Raw genomic sequence first — 16,394 nt, forward strand, 5'->3', positions numbered from 1 at the left:
GGGCTCTCCCAAGGGGTGAAGCCAACCTCCATCCTCCTCAGTCTGTGGTGTGAGCTGAGCTCCAGCACTAGGGCTCAGGGAGGGGCTGGGCAGTCACTGGATGGAAACCCATTTGCATGGACAGCCCCACCTTTGGCAGAGGGTGGAGAAGAAAAGGAGGCCTGGGGCAGCCCAGCCGCACTGTGGGGACCAGGGGGCTGGGTGAACCATGGCCTGGACTCCTCTCCTCCTCGTGCTCCTGTATCACTGCACAGGTGGGGACAGGCCTCATAGACCCAGAGTAGCCCACAGTCTGTGTCAGCCTCTCTGGCTCAGAATCTCAAGCAGCTCAACTCTGGTTCTTGCCCCAGCACCCACATGTGTCTGTGTTTGCAGGTTCCCTCTCCCAGCCTGTGCTGACGCAGCCGCCCTCCCTCTCTGCATCTCTGGGAGCATCAGCCAGATTCACCTGCACCCTGAGCAGTGGTTTCAATGTTGGTGACTTCTGGATAGGTTGGTACCAGCAGAAGCCAGGGAGCCCTCCTCGGTATCTCCTGTACTACCACTCAGATTCAGACAAGCACCACGGCTCTGGGGTCCCCAGCCGATTCTCTGGATCCAATGATGCATCGACAAATGCTGGGGTTTTGCTCATCTCTGGGCTCCAGCCTGAGGATGAGGCTGACTATTACTGTTGTACATATCATGGCAACTCAAAGTCTTTCACAGTGCTTCAGACCCATGGGGAAGTGAGATAAAAACCTCTCCCACAGCTCTGATCTGCTCACAGTGGAAGCCTGGGAGGAATGGAAGCCTGGGAGGTTCCTCCACATTCCCCAACACTGGGTGGGCTCTCAGATCTGCACAGACAGAACTTTATAGATATTTCTCAGTCCTGGGCCAGAGACCCGCAGGACATGGCCACATCCAGGTCAGCAGAGACACTGGTCCCTGGACTCCATCCCCGTGATGCCCCCAGTCCACTTCCCAGCTCTAGTAAAGACTTAATCTTTCAGTCCTCACCTGGCTAAGGGAGATCAGGACATTGTTTACTTCATTAAAGAAGTCATGATATGAACTCATTAGAGTGTGTGGCACAGACCAGCTGCTGTGATCATTGTCATCACTAACTCAGCCTATTCTAGGACCAGATGCTCCAGGAATGTTCTCTTCCTATCCCTTCCCTGACTCCCACTGCTCCCCTGCCCCCCACTCCCAAGACTCACACATTAAGGGAGGACATTTAAAAATAACTTGTTTTTCTTTTGGGCAAATCTGGATTAAAAACCTGAGATTTTCAAATATGAGACATGCATCATGGGCACACATCTGAATTTCTCTGTGTTTCAGTGTCATTATCTGTAACCAAGGAGGTTAAAGACCTATACGCTGAAAACTATAAGCCATTATTGAAAGAAACTGAAGAAGATATAAAGAAGTGTAAAGATATTCTGTACTCATGGATTGGAAGAATAAACATAGTTAAAATGTCTATATTACCTAAAGCAATCTACAGATGTAATGCAAGCCCAATGAGAATCCCAGTGACATTTTTCACAGAAATAGAACAAAGAATCCTAAAATTTATATGGGAGAGAAAAAGGCCCTGAATAGACAAAGCAATACTGAAGAAAAAGAACAAAGCTGGAAGCATCATACTCGCTGAATTCAAAATATACTACAAAGCTATAGTAATCAAAACAGCATGGTACTGGCAGGGAAACAGACACACAGGTCAGTAAAACAGAATTGAGAGCCCAGAAGTAAAACTACATGTCTATAAACAGCTAATTTTTGACAAAGGAGCCAAGAACATACAGAGGAGAAAGGAAAGTCTCTTCAATAAATGGTGTTGGTAAAACTGGATAGCCACATGCAAAAGAATGAAAGTAGACCATTATCTTATACCATACACAAAAATTAACTCAAAATGGTTTAAACATTTGAATGTAAGACCTGAAACCATAAAACTCCTAAAAGAAAACACAGGCAGCATGCTTTTTGACAACCGTCTTAGCAGTATCCTTTTGAATACGATGTCTCCTCAGACAAGGGAAACAAACCAACAAAATAAACAAATGGAACTATATTAAACTAAAAAGCTTCTGCACAGCAAAGGAAACCATCAACAAAATGAAAAGACAACCCATGAACTGGGAGAAAATATTTGCAAATCACATATCTGATACGGGGTTAATCTCCAAAATATAGAAAGAACTCATACAAGCCAACAACAAAAAACCAAACAACCCGACCAAAAAATGGGCAGAGGATACAAACAGATGTTTTTCCAAAGAAGATATACAGATAGCCAATAGGCACATGAAAAGATGTTCAACATCCCTAATTATTGGGAGAGTGCAAATCAAAACTACAATGAGAGGGCCGGCCCCATGGCTTAGCGGTTAAGTGCGCACGCTCCGCTGCTGGCGGCCCGGGTTCGGATCCCGGGCGCGCACCGACGCACCGCTTCTCTGGCCATGCTGAGGTCGCGTCCCACATACGGCAACTAGAAGGATGTGCAACTATGACATACAACTATCTACTGGGGCTTTGGGGGGGAAAAAAGGAGGAGGATTGGCAATAGATATTAGCTCAGAGCCGGTCTTCCTCAGCAAAAAGAGGAGGATTAGCATGGATGTTAGCTCAGGGCTGATCTTCCTCAAAAAAAAAAAAAAACTACAATGAGAGATCACCTCACACCTGTCAGAATGACTATTATTAAAAAGACAAGAAATAATAAATTTTGGAGAGGATGTGGAGAAAAGGGAGCACTCATACACTGCTGGTGGGAATGCAAACTGGTGCAGCCACTATGGAAAACAGTATGGAGAGTTCTCAAAAAGTTAAAAATAGAATTACAATATGATCCAGCTATTCCACTTCTGGGTATTTATTGAAAGACCATGAAAATGCTAATTCGAAAAGATATATGCACCCCTATGTTCATCGCAGCATTATTCACAATAGCCAAGATGTGGAAGCAACCCAAGTGCCCATCAATGGAAGAATGGATAAAGAAGATGTGGTATACATATTCAATGGAATACCACTCAGCCATAAAAAAAGACAAAATCGTGCCATTTGTGACAACATGGATGGACCTTGAGGGTATTATGCTAAGCGAAAATACTGACACGGAAAGACAAATACTGCATGATTTCACTCATACGTGGAAGATAAACAAACACACAGATAAGGGGAATGGATTGGTGGTTACAAGAGGGGAAGTGGGTGGGGGGAGGGCAAAAGGGTAAGGGCAAATATGTATGGTGATGGATGGAAACTATACTTTGGTGTTGAGCAAGATGCAGTCTATACAGAATCTGAAATGTAATGATGTACACCTAAAATTTATACCATATTATAAAATGATGTGACCTCAGTAAAATAACTAACTAAATCCTAATGACTCTTCTCTGTCGCTTATATCATTGTCGTCATTCATTTTGCTTATATGTAAGTATATATAATCAATTATATTGTTGCTATTATTGTTTTAACCTGTTATCTGTTATATCAATTAAGAATAAGATAAATTTTTTTATTTTACCCTCACTTATTCCTCTATGAAGTCTTTCTCTGTATTTTTTTTAGTGTAGTTCTGATTTTCTGACTTGTATCATTTTTCTTCTCCCTAAAGAACTCTTAACATTTCTTGCAAAGTAATCTACTGGCAACAGATTCCTTCAATTTTTGTTTGTCAGAGAAAGTATTTATTTCTCCTTCACTTTCAAAGGAAAATTTTGTAGGGTACAGAATTCTAGTTTGGTGTTTTTATTCTCTCAATACTTTAAATATTTCACTCTGCTACTCTTGCTGGCATGGTTTCTGAGGAGAAGTTAGATGTGATTCTTACACTTGCTCCTCTATAAGTAAGGTGTTTTTGTTTTGTTTTTTTTTCAACTCTGGCTTCTTTCAGGATATTTTTCTCACCTATGATTTTCTGTATTGTGAGAATGATATGCTTCAGTGCACTTTTTTTTTTTTTTTGGCATTTATCCTGCTTGGTGTTCTGTGAGCTTTCTATACCTGTGGTTTGGTGTCTGATAGTAATTTGGGGAAATTCTTAGTTTTGTTTCAAGTATTTCTTCTGTTCCTTTCTCCCTGTCTTCTCTTTCTGGTTTTCTCCTTAATTGTATGTTATACCTTTTGTAATCATCTCACAATTCTTGGAAATCTTTTTCTGTATTTTTTTCCAGTCATTGTCTATTTACTTTTTAGTTTTGGAGGTTTTTACTGAGGTATCTTCAAGCTCAGAGATTCTTTCACCAGCCATGTTCTGTCTACTAATAAGTCCATCAAAGATATTATTTTTATCCATTATAGTGTTTTTGATTTCTAGAAGCTCTTTTTTATTCTTTCCTAGAATTTACATTTCTTCGATAAAATTACCCATCTGTTCTTGCATGCTGTGTATTTTATCTATTAGAATCCTTAACGTATTAATCATAGAGGTTTTAAATTCCTGGCCTGATATTCCTATATCCTTGCCATATCTGAGTCTGATTCTGTTGTTTTTTTTCTGTCTCTATAACTTGTTTTTTACCTTTGAGCATATTTTATAATTTTTTTTGTCTGGATGACAAGCCATGATGTACTGGGTCAAAAGCACTTCTATGAACAAGCCTTTGGTAAAGTGGTGGTGTGGAGTTAGGGGATGGGGAGGGTTCTATAATTCTATGATTAGGTCTCAGTAGTTAGTGAGCCTGTGTCTCTGGACTGTGAACTTCACATGTGCTTCTCAGTCCCCCCACTTAGGCAGATGCAATGGCTAAAATGGCCTGAGGTATCCACAGGTTAGTCTGTGATAAAACATCGGCAGGTTTGGTTCTGGTAAAATAGTTTCTCCTTAGGGCAGACATTTTAAGAACTGAATGCTCCAGTGTAATTCAAAATTGTTCACTTCCCCCTTCTCCTGCCAGAAGCATAATATATATTTTTTCTCAGACATTCACTATAAGTACCAGGTTCAGCTCCTGAAGATAAAACTCACAAAAATGTGGGCCCCCCTATGACTGGGTTCTCCTGGAGTTTTAACTCTCCGAGGATCCACACTTGTCCACACTGGGCCTCCAGCAGATTGTCGATTACAGGTCAGGTTTCTCTACTCCAGCACTGGCTCCCTTGGAAGTCTCAGCTCATGGGTTTCTGCTCCTATAAGTTGTGATTCTCTGTATTCACCTGTCAGTCTCCCCACTTTAAGGGCAGCAATTTGCCATATGACCTCACTTCTCTTGTGGATGTAAGAAGAGCTGTAGCCTTTTCAGTTTGTTCAGCTTTTTAGTCGTTTTAGGGGATGGAATGGTGATTCCCAAGCTTCTTACATGCTGGACTGGAAACCAGAAATCAAGCCAACGTCTTTTTTATTTATAACTCTTCTAATTAATATACACTTGACATACAATAAACTGCCCATATTTGAAATGCATAATTTGATACTTTTGACATATTTATACCCCTTTGAAAACATCATCACAATCTAGAGAGTGAACATATCCACCATGGCAAAGTCTCCTCAGGCCCCTTGGGAATCCCTTCGTCTCATCCCCTCCCCTCATTCCCCCCTCAGACAGCAACTGATGTGCTTCCTCTCATTACTATGGGTTTTCAATTTCTAAAATGTATACATGGAGTCACACAATGTCACCCTTTTTTGTCCCAGTTCTTTCACTCAGTGCACCGCTTTTGAGATTTTTCCATGTTGTCACTGAGTTGCATTTGAACATACGGAGGATGCACTATGACATTTGGGGCTATAGGGACTTTCTACTTCTTGAGCCCTTTCTCTATTAATAAAAAATATTTAAAAAGTATATTTCCATCTGCATTGGTATAGAGATTCATATAATCCACTCAGGATTATACAGGGTATTAATATTTCTCCTGGGCTACCTGAAGTTTCACGTCCTCTAGGGACCGTGACTTCTGTGCCTGATGGATGCTCAGCCCTGCTGGCATCTGCGTTACTATTTTCTCATCTTCACCAGCACTGAATAAGAACAGGCTATTATTTCTGGTTTAGAATGGGTAATACATGATCACAGTGCCAAATCAATTTAGAAAATGTACATCCCCTCTGCACCCTCTCTCCTGGAGCATTTGTTTCTCTCAGTAGAAGAGACCGATGATGCTGATATATGTGCATCCACAGAAATGTTTTTCATTGACTGTCAGTTGTTTTGTTTTATTTTTTATGTCCCTAGGTGTGTGACCTTATTTATTTCTGACAAGCACGCTATCATTACGTCCCAGCCAGGGGACCCTGAATAGAGAGGGTGTGCATGTGACCTGGGGGTGGGCTACCAGATGAAGCAAGTAAAACCCCTGGAGGTCAGTTAAATTAGAAATTCAGATAAACAAAATGTTTCAGTGTAAGGATGCCCTATGCAATATTCATTATCTGCAGTTCTAGATTAACTGGGTGTCTGGTATTTTATCAGATCCCTCTACCTAGAGGGGTAGGCTCTTCACAGGCCGGAAGAGAAGAGCAGGCTGAACTCCCCTTCCTGATGCCCAGGTCTATACTCTTAACCTTAACGACAGAGGGTCTCTAACCAGTTATCTCCAAGGAATTCCTTCAGCTACAGTGGATGCACTTGGCATCATTCTCCTTCAATGGAGTCTACTGAGTTCCTTGGGAATTATACTATTATCCTCAGGGCCCCAGACTCAGAACCTCTCCATAGGCTTATGTATCCTGAGCTCTGGGTCAGGAACCTGTGGCCTGTTTCAACAGAGAATTGGATCTAGCAGATGCAGAGGGGCACCTCACTGCCCTTTCAAGGAGGCATCAGCCGGAAGTCCGTGAAAATCAAGAGAGAGACAGAGGGGTTGGAAATAGGGAAGACAGCCTTTCCTTGTTTTTTTTGGTCAGAGCACAGGACCATTCCAGCAGGTGGACAGTCTTCCACAGCATTGACTTTGCTCTTTGAGGGGTCAGGGCAGAGACCTTCTTTTCCTTTACAGTCACCTGTGCTCAGAGCTGGCTGAGGCTCACATGTCCCAGGGATGAGGCGCTAAGATGTGAGATGTTGTGTTAGGACACAGCCCAGGAGGAATTCCAGGCACAGAGCTGGCCTGGAAGCCTCCCTCACTGGGTACCTGAGACTTCAGTTTTAAAGTCAGGGAGACGGGGATTAGTCAAAGGGAAAATTTAGGGCTTGAGGTCAGGAAACCTCTTTGGTCATGACAGGGAGAAAGGGATACTCTACAGTTGCTAGGACAATCTGAGCCTGCTCCAGGTGAGTTCAGTGAAGTAGGCCCATGGACGTGATCTTCCTACAGCTGATACCACTCAGGACCCGTGGAGCCTCCCAAGACTGGGTTTTCCTATTCCCACAGGTAGTGACTGTGTTCTCCTCTCCTCTCATAGCCCAGTGGAGCTTTCCAGCAATCCAGGGTGTGGAGTGGGGCTGTGGAACATCAGGAGCAGGAACTCCCCAATATGTGCATGTGTCACTCCCCCTGTGAAGCTCTTGATGACCCCAGACCCAAAGTCACCTTCTCTTGCACAGGGAACAGCAGAGACATTGGTGGTTACCATGGCAGTGGCACCAAGGTCTCCCAGGCAGAGACCCTACCTTTGTGAACTAGGACAAACATGATCGACCCTCAGGGGTTCAGCCCTATTCTCTGGCTCCTGGTTTGTCTACATGGCCTCCTTGACTACCTTTGGGCCCCAACTTGATGAGGCACATGATTATCACTGCCACATAGCTAAACACAACCAACTGCCACAATGAACTTCCATGCCAGGGGAAGTGGGATACCAATCTGCCCTCCACTCTCCCTCTCTGACCATCACTGTCCTGTCCCTGCCTGTGACCAACACAAGGTCAGGTTTGGCTTCTGATGCCACTTGTTCTATTAAACCAGGAGTCTGCTCTCACCTTGGTCTATGTCTAGGGGTCAATGAAAATATTTCCTTTTCTTAACGGTCTTCCAATTTAGACAGAATCACTGTGTATCCAGATACAAAAATATTCCTCAGAGTTGTTGGGTAGGATGGCAAGGAAAGCACAAGTCCAGCATCTGTGATGTGGGAGATCCAGGTGGCCCTCTACCAACCTGCTGCATGTCCCTACTATTAGCCCAGGTTTTGCTGCTCCTTCCCTGAACCCTGACACCCTAAAAAAGCTGGGTTTCTTTCTTTCTCTTCAGACTGCACTCTGAGCAGCTCTTGATCTCCAGGTACTGGGAGACCCTCTCAGTTAAGGACATGGCTCTCAGACCCATCACTCACTCACTTTCTCCACTGTAACCCCACAACTTCTCATTCTTTTCCCTCTGCTGTTTTTTGTTCTGGATGACGTTGGATAAATATCAGTTATTTTGGACCTAGAACTTATAAATCCAACCTATATTAAATCCATGGAACTCTTATCAACTGAACTTGATCGGGGCCCAGTGCAGATTGGGTAAAAAGCCAAGAGAGTTTCTTAGTCCAGGAATGGAGGAAGAACCTCTAAAAAGGATGAGAGTTTATCTATAGTGATATTTTATATCAAGCCTTGTACTGGGAGAAATTACAAAACTAGACTAAAAATATCTTAAATATATCAGAGTGTCGATAGAAAATAAGTATTGCTAAGATAATATTCAAGGGTAAATGGGAACCCACAGAAGTTCAAGGACAAAAGACATATTTTCCCTGACAGCATCATATTCTCATGGCAAAGACATAGATAAAAAGCCAAGACATATGCAGTGTGGGCTGGGGAACCTAACAGGAGACCTTTCAATGACAACAACCAAATAAATCAACCTGTAAGGGTGACCCAAGTAGAGATATTACTGGTTATGAACTAACAGGGTACTCTGGGGAACTTTAAACCTTGAAATGGTTCATGGTAGTTATGTACTGGTAATGAACTCAGGGGCAAGGCAGAAGCAAACCCAACTATCAGGTAATCCTGAAATGTCTGGTAACATAAATATTTCCTTTAGCCGTCAGAGGACGTGAGTGACCTGGGAAATTAGTGTCTCAGCCCCAAATACCACAGAAGGGACTTACTCATTCTACTGCCCTGGGTAGTGACATCAGAAACACGCAACTGCACAAGCCATGCCGCCCTTCCAGAAGTGCTGTGCAGTGTGAAATGGGCTGGAGGACATGAGTTCTGAGACCAGCAGGGGGCACTGTTACACTGATTCTGAGAGGTCAAGGTTCTGGGCCAGGCAGGCTAGGAAAATGTACCACTGTATCATGCACACTTGGCCAAGCAGTGTCCTCCCTGAAGTGTGACGTCACTGCATCTGGGCCCCCGAGAAGCCACATGAGCACTCAGCTCTGAATAACACACTTGCATCATGTTTTATCCTCCTCCCCTCATGACATTGTTGCCCGTACCTGATTTTCAGAGAAAGATATATGGACAATCACACGACAAAAATAGATTTCCTTGAAGAAACTTGACCTACAAAGTTACCTGGGCGTAGGATAATAGTCACCTAGGGAGGGATTGTCTCAAAGCCAACAATTACCCTCAACAAGCAGAGCTCTGGGGCTTCCCCACCATGGCCCAGATTCCTCTGCTCACCTCCTCATTCATTGAACAAAGAGTTTCCTTTAGGGGAGAGTGAAAGGATATGCGGGGTTGGGGAGGGGGGGTGGCATTTGCACTGCCTTTTGCTTCTATCGTCTGGGTAAGAATCATTTTATTCTTTCTGCCAACTTCTAACTCTCCTTCTAGGATCCTGGGTCAGATTGTGCTGTCTCTGCCATCCATAGTACCTAGGTCTCTGTTTAAAAATTATATTTTAAAACAGATGGCATGTAGCCTAAACTCATTTTCTTGTTCTAGCAAATCAGTGGAGACCAATCCAACTAAAAGAGTATCAAAATTGAAAATTACAAGTCAATCTCATTTATGAACTTAGGTGATAGTTGCACAAATGACTCAACATACAGGCAAACGGAATCCATGTTATATCCAGAAAATTTTACCTCGACCATCCGGGAGGATTTGGGCTGAGGCTAGGTTATGTGTGGGTGATCAATCTCTGGGTGATCTTGGACATGAAACTTGAGGGAGAGCAGATGGGACTAGGTTCTGAGCCATATGGCAGATGTCCGAATTAGGGGGAGAGTTTCTAGGGCCCCTGTGCTGCTTCCCTGACACACTGTGGGAGAGAAAAATGAAGTGACTGGATGCACTCCTACAGACACATTGATATATAGAGCACCGTGGTCAGCCTGCATCAGCTTATTCTCTCAGAGATAAAAGCATCGCCCAGAGGAAGCTCTTCCCTCAGTCAGGCAGCTTCACTCAGCACACACATCGGGCGCTGCTCTGTCTCTTTCCTGTATGTGAGGGGCTCCTGGGTCCTGGGTACTTCTCCCACATCCACCCTATCAAACCCTCCACTCCACACTGGTCCCTAATCACCACCCAGATCTGCCCCATGAGGAAATTTAATGTGACCCATGGTGCCTGGAGAATGCCTGAGACAATCTGCACGGGTAGCAAACCTGAGGGAGTCTTACTGCTATTTATTACTTCCAAATGTACTGATGATGAAATTTATAATAAATGCATTAACTCTTTATCTGTCATCATTTATTTATTGTTCCTTACTAGTCTATTATTTCTCATTCATTTCAACACTTTATAGTAACTTATGGAAACTGATATTGTTTGTGATTCCAGCTTTTTAATTCTTTCTTTTTCTTGTGTGTTAATACTCCTCGTCTTGAAATATGAGAGATATGAATTATCTATTTTTCTCTACACTATCATTGATATAATTATACAATAGCAAAATAATTTAGTATGAATATTTTTGTCAAATACAAGTTGGGGTTCTCAAACACATATGAAAAGAAAGGAAAAAATAATTATGCAAGTTTTATTAAAGAGACAATATACTATAAATTCCAAAATGGATGCCAAATCATGATTTTATTTCACACTAATGGACCAATTGTGTATGCTATCTTCCCCAATTATTGGGGAAGTTTTACTTCCCTGCTAGTCCTCCTCATATCTCAAATCCCTCTTCTACTCTTCCTAATTTTTCTACTCCACAGCAGAACACAGAGGGAAAAGGAGTTTTAACGTGTTTCATGATGTTCACACATACTTGGTCACACACTGTTATTTTTATTTCTGATTATGAAACACACGTTTTCCTAGTTGCTATATCTGATATTGCGAAGTATCTGATAATTTTATGGTAACATTGTGAACTTTCCTCTTCAAAACCTGCAATTTCATTGAAGCTACTCCATATAATTATGGCTTCTTAGAGCAAAGGAGGTTGCCATCCCAAGCCTGGCAGTGCAGCCCTATGTGTCAGCACCCCCAGCCCTGGGCAGCTCCACCACTGCTACCGGGACATTGTCCAAGACTGAGTCAGTGGGAGAACCCTGTCCCTTCACACCCCAGACACAGGCTCTGTGATTTCCCAGTGGACTCACTGCTGGAGGGAGGAGTGACTGCTAAGCTCCTCCAAAGAACTCAAGAAAGGATTTCACTGAGGAAGGAAGGGATTTCCCAGGGATGGGGTTAGATTTGGGATGAGTCATATTGCTGGGGCCAAAAGGTGGAGAGCACAATCATCTGATCATCCATCCCTCAGGCTCTCCAGAGAAGAAATTTAGGACCAAGGTCCCTTGCATTATGGGGAGCTGATTTGGTGAAAGACATCAAAACCCATCTCTCAGTGTCACAGTCACTATGCAGTTATTGGTCTGTGTGAGGTCCAGCATCTGCCTCTTTCAAGATCTCCCTCAGGGGACATCAGGGTGACACCTGTGCAGGAAGAGAGAGGAAGATGATTTGCATGAAGCACCTTCTCCTCCTGGTCTGGGAGGCATGAAAAGGCCCCAAGGACACTATGCTCCAGCCCAGGAGCCTGAGGAGGCCATGTTCTGTGAGCGTCCCCACCATGGCCTGGATGGTGCTTCTTCTTGGGCTCCTCGCTTACGTCTCAAGTGAGGTGAAGGGACTCTGCATCCTTGGGGGCCACATAAAAGCAGGGTCTCAGGGTGACCCTTTCTCCCATAACAATCACTGTCTTTTTCCTGTTGGTTCTAGGGGTGTAACCTCAGACTGTGGTGACCCCGGAGCCATCACTGTCAGTGTTTCTAGGAAGGACAGTCACACTCACCTGTGGCCTTAGTTCTGGGTCAGTCTCTACCAGTAACAACCCTACCTGGCACCAGCAGACCCCAGGCTGGGTTCCTCACATGCTTATCTACAACACAAACAGTCACCCCTCTGGGGTCCCAGATCGCTTCTCTGGATCCATCCTTGGAAACAAAGCTGCCCTCACCATCACAGGGACCCAGCCTGAGGATGAGGCTGAGTATTACTGTGATCTGTGGCTCAGCAACCATTTCCCAGTGATAGATGCAGATGGGGAAGTGAGATAAACACCCCAGGCTCTGTCATACCTTCTGCTCCTGAGTATTTCCTTTTTGTGTGCACACATGAACACAAGGCCTAGGACATGTGCCTGACATGTGAGAGAGATTGGAATATTTGGGGGCCTGAGGGCCCACTGTGGAAGACATCCACTAAGATGCCCCAATGACCCCACCTCCTGGTATTCATGCCCTTGTATGATCTCCCTCCTTCAGTGTGGGTTGTACTGAGTGACAGGGGTAGTGTGTTCCAGGATTTCAGTGCAGAACAAGGAAAAGGCATGACCACGAGTTGGTAGTATATCACGGGGAGCTTATTTGGGCTGCACATTGACAGACTGTGTTAGGGGAAAGTCTCAATGCAAGAAATCTTCCAGAGACAGCCACCAGGGCCACCTCCCAGAAATTATGGAAAGCAAAGAAACTCTCTGGGAAGAGGGGGATGGAGAGGAGGCTTACATTTCTGGGATGTCACTCAGCAGGAAGATGGGGAGTCTCTGAGTCAGAGAGCTCCAAAGTGTAGTAGCAGTGTGGGGATTTTTATTGCCAATGAGGGGCACCCTGATATCCCCCTGGTGCTCTGCTGAATCACTTCCCAGGTTATACCTCATTGGGTGGAAGAACAGGCTAGTCTGGCTGAGCTGAGATGTCAGAGACCCAATTTTGAGGTAGCTGAAGCAGCTGGTATATGTGTGGCAGAGTAACAGAGAAGGGGGAGTTTGGCTGAGGAAGAGTTTCAAATATCTGCATAAGGTCCCTTGAGCCTTTGGCTGAATCTTAAGATAAACATGTATAGCATAAAACTTCATAAAGCAAATCAAAGAACTATTATCAAATAAATGACAACTACTGATGGATGGTACACTGAATAGTTATGAGAGCTCACACAGGGTTTGGAGACATCTGAGTTTGCACCTACCAGAGTGGAGAAACCCTGGCGAAAATATCAGCTAAACTAGTATTTGGGCTAAACTAGCTGTAGAGTACAGGTTCCTTTACAGTGTCCATAACAATTCTTAAAACAAGCCTTAAAGTATCGAGCTGAAAGGCATGTGACTTATGTGCATTCCAGAACAAATCTTAGCACTATAAAAAGAAAGACCACAGAATCCAGAAATCTACAACATAGTATTCAAATCATCCAAATTGGATAAAGAAAATAACAGGCATTTAAAGAGTCAGAGAGTGTTCAGGTTCAAGATGGTGATGTAGGAAGATCCTGAACGCACCTCCTTCCAGGGACACACCAAATCTAGACTGCATATGGAACAATTTCCTCTGAAAAAAAAAAAAACCTCTAAAAGCTAGCAGAGTGACTGCTACACATCAGGCAAATGGGAAAAAAGAATTACATTGAAGCAGGTAAGAGAGGCTGGGACACAATCTTACCATAAACACCTCCCCCTGGCATGGTGACCCACAATCATGAGGGAATTCAAAACCCGGAGCTTCTTCCTGAGTAGTGAACTCCACATAGGACACCCCAATTTTTAAGACCTGCACCTGAGAGATGAGCCCCCCAAAAATCTAGTTTTGAAACACAACAGGGCTTTTGTCCATGAGACCCACAAGGTTACAGCTGAGAAACATCTGTTACAGAGCTCACAGCAGACTCACTAGCCCCAGAGCCCAGTGCAGAAGCAGCCATTCGAAAAGCACCCAAACTTTATGTGAAAGAGGTTCATTTGTTAATCTTAAAGTGTTGGCCTGAGGGGCAGGGGCCTGCTGGAATACTGTCTGGGGACAGATGCTTGCAGGTTCTATCTTTGTGCTCTCCCTCCTCATTGCTAAAGATGGTGGGTGACATCTTCTTTTGTGTTTTGTTCTTTGGTGGGTGTCGTCGTATGCTCCCCTCTGCCTTGCTGAAGCTGGTGAGTGCTGTCTTTGAGCTCTCCCTCTGTCATGCTCCAGAGCACCATTATCTCCCGAATGGGAGCATTTATATGCTTCTGGTTCCCTGGTTTTTGTGGCTGCCACCCAAGGGACACCCCTTGGTCATATGGCTCTGGAGGCCAGGAGGGCTTACACTCCTGGGTCCCATGGGACTGGGATAATTGGACAGACCCTTCTTGGCATATGGCACTGCACAGATAGGAGACTGAAAGTCACCCCCAGTCTTTCTGTGAAAGAGGTTTATTTATTCATCCTGGATCTTCAGCCTGAGGAGCAGGCTTCAGATTGAGCACACATCTAGGGGTCTATGGATGAACTTGCTCTCAAGAAATGTAGGACCGTGGATGCCATCTTTGCACTCTCCCTCTGCCTCACAGCTCACCAGCATCTCCCGTAAAGGAGCTTAGACACTTGTCTGGAGCCCCATTTTTTGTGAATGCTGCCCAGGATACAGCTCCAGATCACCGGGCTCTGGTGGCCAGAGGGGCTTACACTTTCTGCCCTACAGGACTGTATATATATTTACATACTTTAAAATCTGTTGCTTAAAAATCTGACTTTTAATCAGCCTGAATCTAGGAGGTGACAGAGATCCTCCCCTTTAGGATACTGACAGGTCTTGGCACACCCTCAAGTACTGGAAGCTAATAAAAATAAAATAAGCTGCTTGGACAATCACAGAGGTTTGAGAGACAATTAAGAGGTAAGACAGGGTTAAATTATAAGATTGATCTTCTACAGATGGCCACTTCCTCAATACTAGGAGAGGCGACTATTTCATCTAATGCTTGGAAACTAACACAGAGTGAAGCAAAATATAGAAACAAAGGGATATATTCCAAACAAAAGAACAATATAAAACTTCAGGAAAAAAAAGCAACTTAATGAAGTAGAGACAAGTAATCTACCAGATAAAGAGTTCAAAGTAATGGTCATAAAGATGCTCACCAAACTCAGAAGTGGAATGGATGAATACAGTGAGAACATCAAAAAAGGTGACATAAAATATAAGAAACTACCAAATATAAGTCACAGAGCTGAAGAATATAATAACTGAACTGAAAAATATACTAGAAGGATTCAAGAGCAGACCACATAAAGCAGAAAAAAAGATGAGTGAACTCAATCACAGGGTAATGGAACTCACCCAATCAGAGTAGAAAAACAAAATGAATGAAAAAAATTAAGATAGGTTAAGAGACATATGGGATAACAACAAGGAACTAATATTTGCCTTATTGGGGCCCCATAAGGGTGAGAGAGAGAGAAGGGGGCAGAAAACTTACTTGAAGAAATAATGACTGAAAACTTCCCTACCATGGGGAAAGAAACAGACATCCAGATTCAGGAAGCCCAGAGAGTTCAAAATAAGAGTAACTCAAAGAGATCCACACCAAGACAATTTATAACAAAAATATCAAAAGTTAAAGACAAGGAGAAAATCATAACAGCAGCAAGAGAAAACAACTTGTTATGTACAAGGGAATCCTCATAAGACTAACAGATTTTTCAGCAGAAACTTTTCAGACCAGAAGGGAGTGGTACAGTGTATTCAAAGTGCTGAAGGAAAAACAAAAACAAAAAACAAAAACTTCTAACCAAGAATGCTCTACCTGGCAAACATATTCAGAACTGAAGGGGAGGTAAATAGATTTCCAGACAATCAAAAACTATAGGTGTTTATCATCGCTAAATCATCCTTTTCTGTAAGCTAAAAAGAAAGGGCAATAACTAATAATAAGAAAACTAAAAAGTGTAAATTTAACTGATAAAGGTAAAAGAATTGTAAAAGTAGTGGATTAATCACTTATAAATCTCAGATGAAGGTTAAAAGACAAAAAGCAGTAAAAATAACTATAACTACAATAATTAGTTAAGGGACACACAAGATAAAAAGAAGTAAATTATGACAAAATGTGGGAGAGGAGAGTAAAAATGTAGAGCTTTAGAACGCATTCAAACTTAAGTTGTTAGCAACTTAAAATAAACTGATATATATATATATACACACATATATGTTGTTGTATGTAAGCCTCAAGGTAACCACAAAGCAAAAACCTATAGTAGATACACACAAGATAATAAGGAAAGATTGTGATATAGTCTTAGGCTATTATTGACCTTTTGACAATACATCAGAAGGAGAATCATC

At 43.1% G+C, this 16,394-nt stretch overlaps 1 gene segment (V, D, J or C); it reads left to right on the top strand.

Moving 5' to 3' along the window:
* Positions 1–208: 208 nt before the first annotated feature.
* Positions 209–737, top strand: LOC131398574 (immunoglobulin lambda variable 5-52-like). The segment is given in 2 exon segments: positions 209–254; positions 376–737. Coding segments are annotated over 2 exon segments (408 nt in total).
* The last annotated feature ends 15,657 nt before the right edge of the window (positions 738–16,394 follow it).

The sequence above is a fragment of the Diceros bicornis genome, chromosome 35 (genome assembly GCF_020826845.1).
Source record: "Diceros bicornis minor isolate mBicDic1 chromosome 35, mDicBic1.mat.cur, whole genome shotgun sequence".
Classification (NCBI taxonomy): Eukaryota; Metazoa; Chordata; class Mammalia; order Perissodactyla; family Rhinocerotidae; genus Diceros; species Diceros bicornis.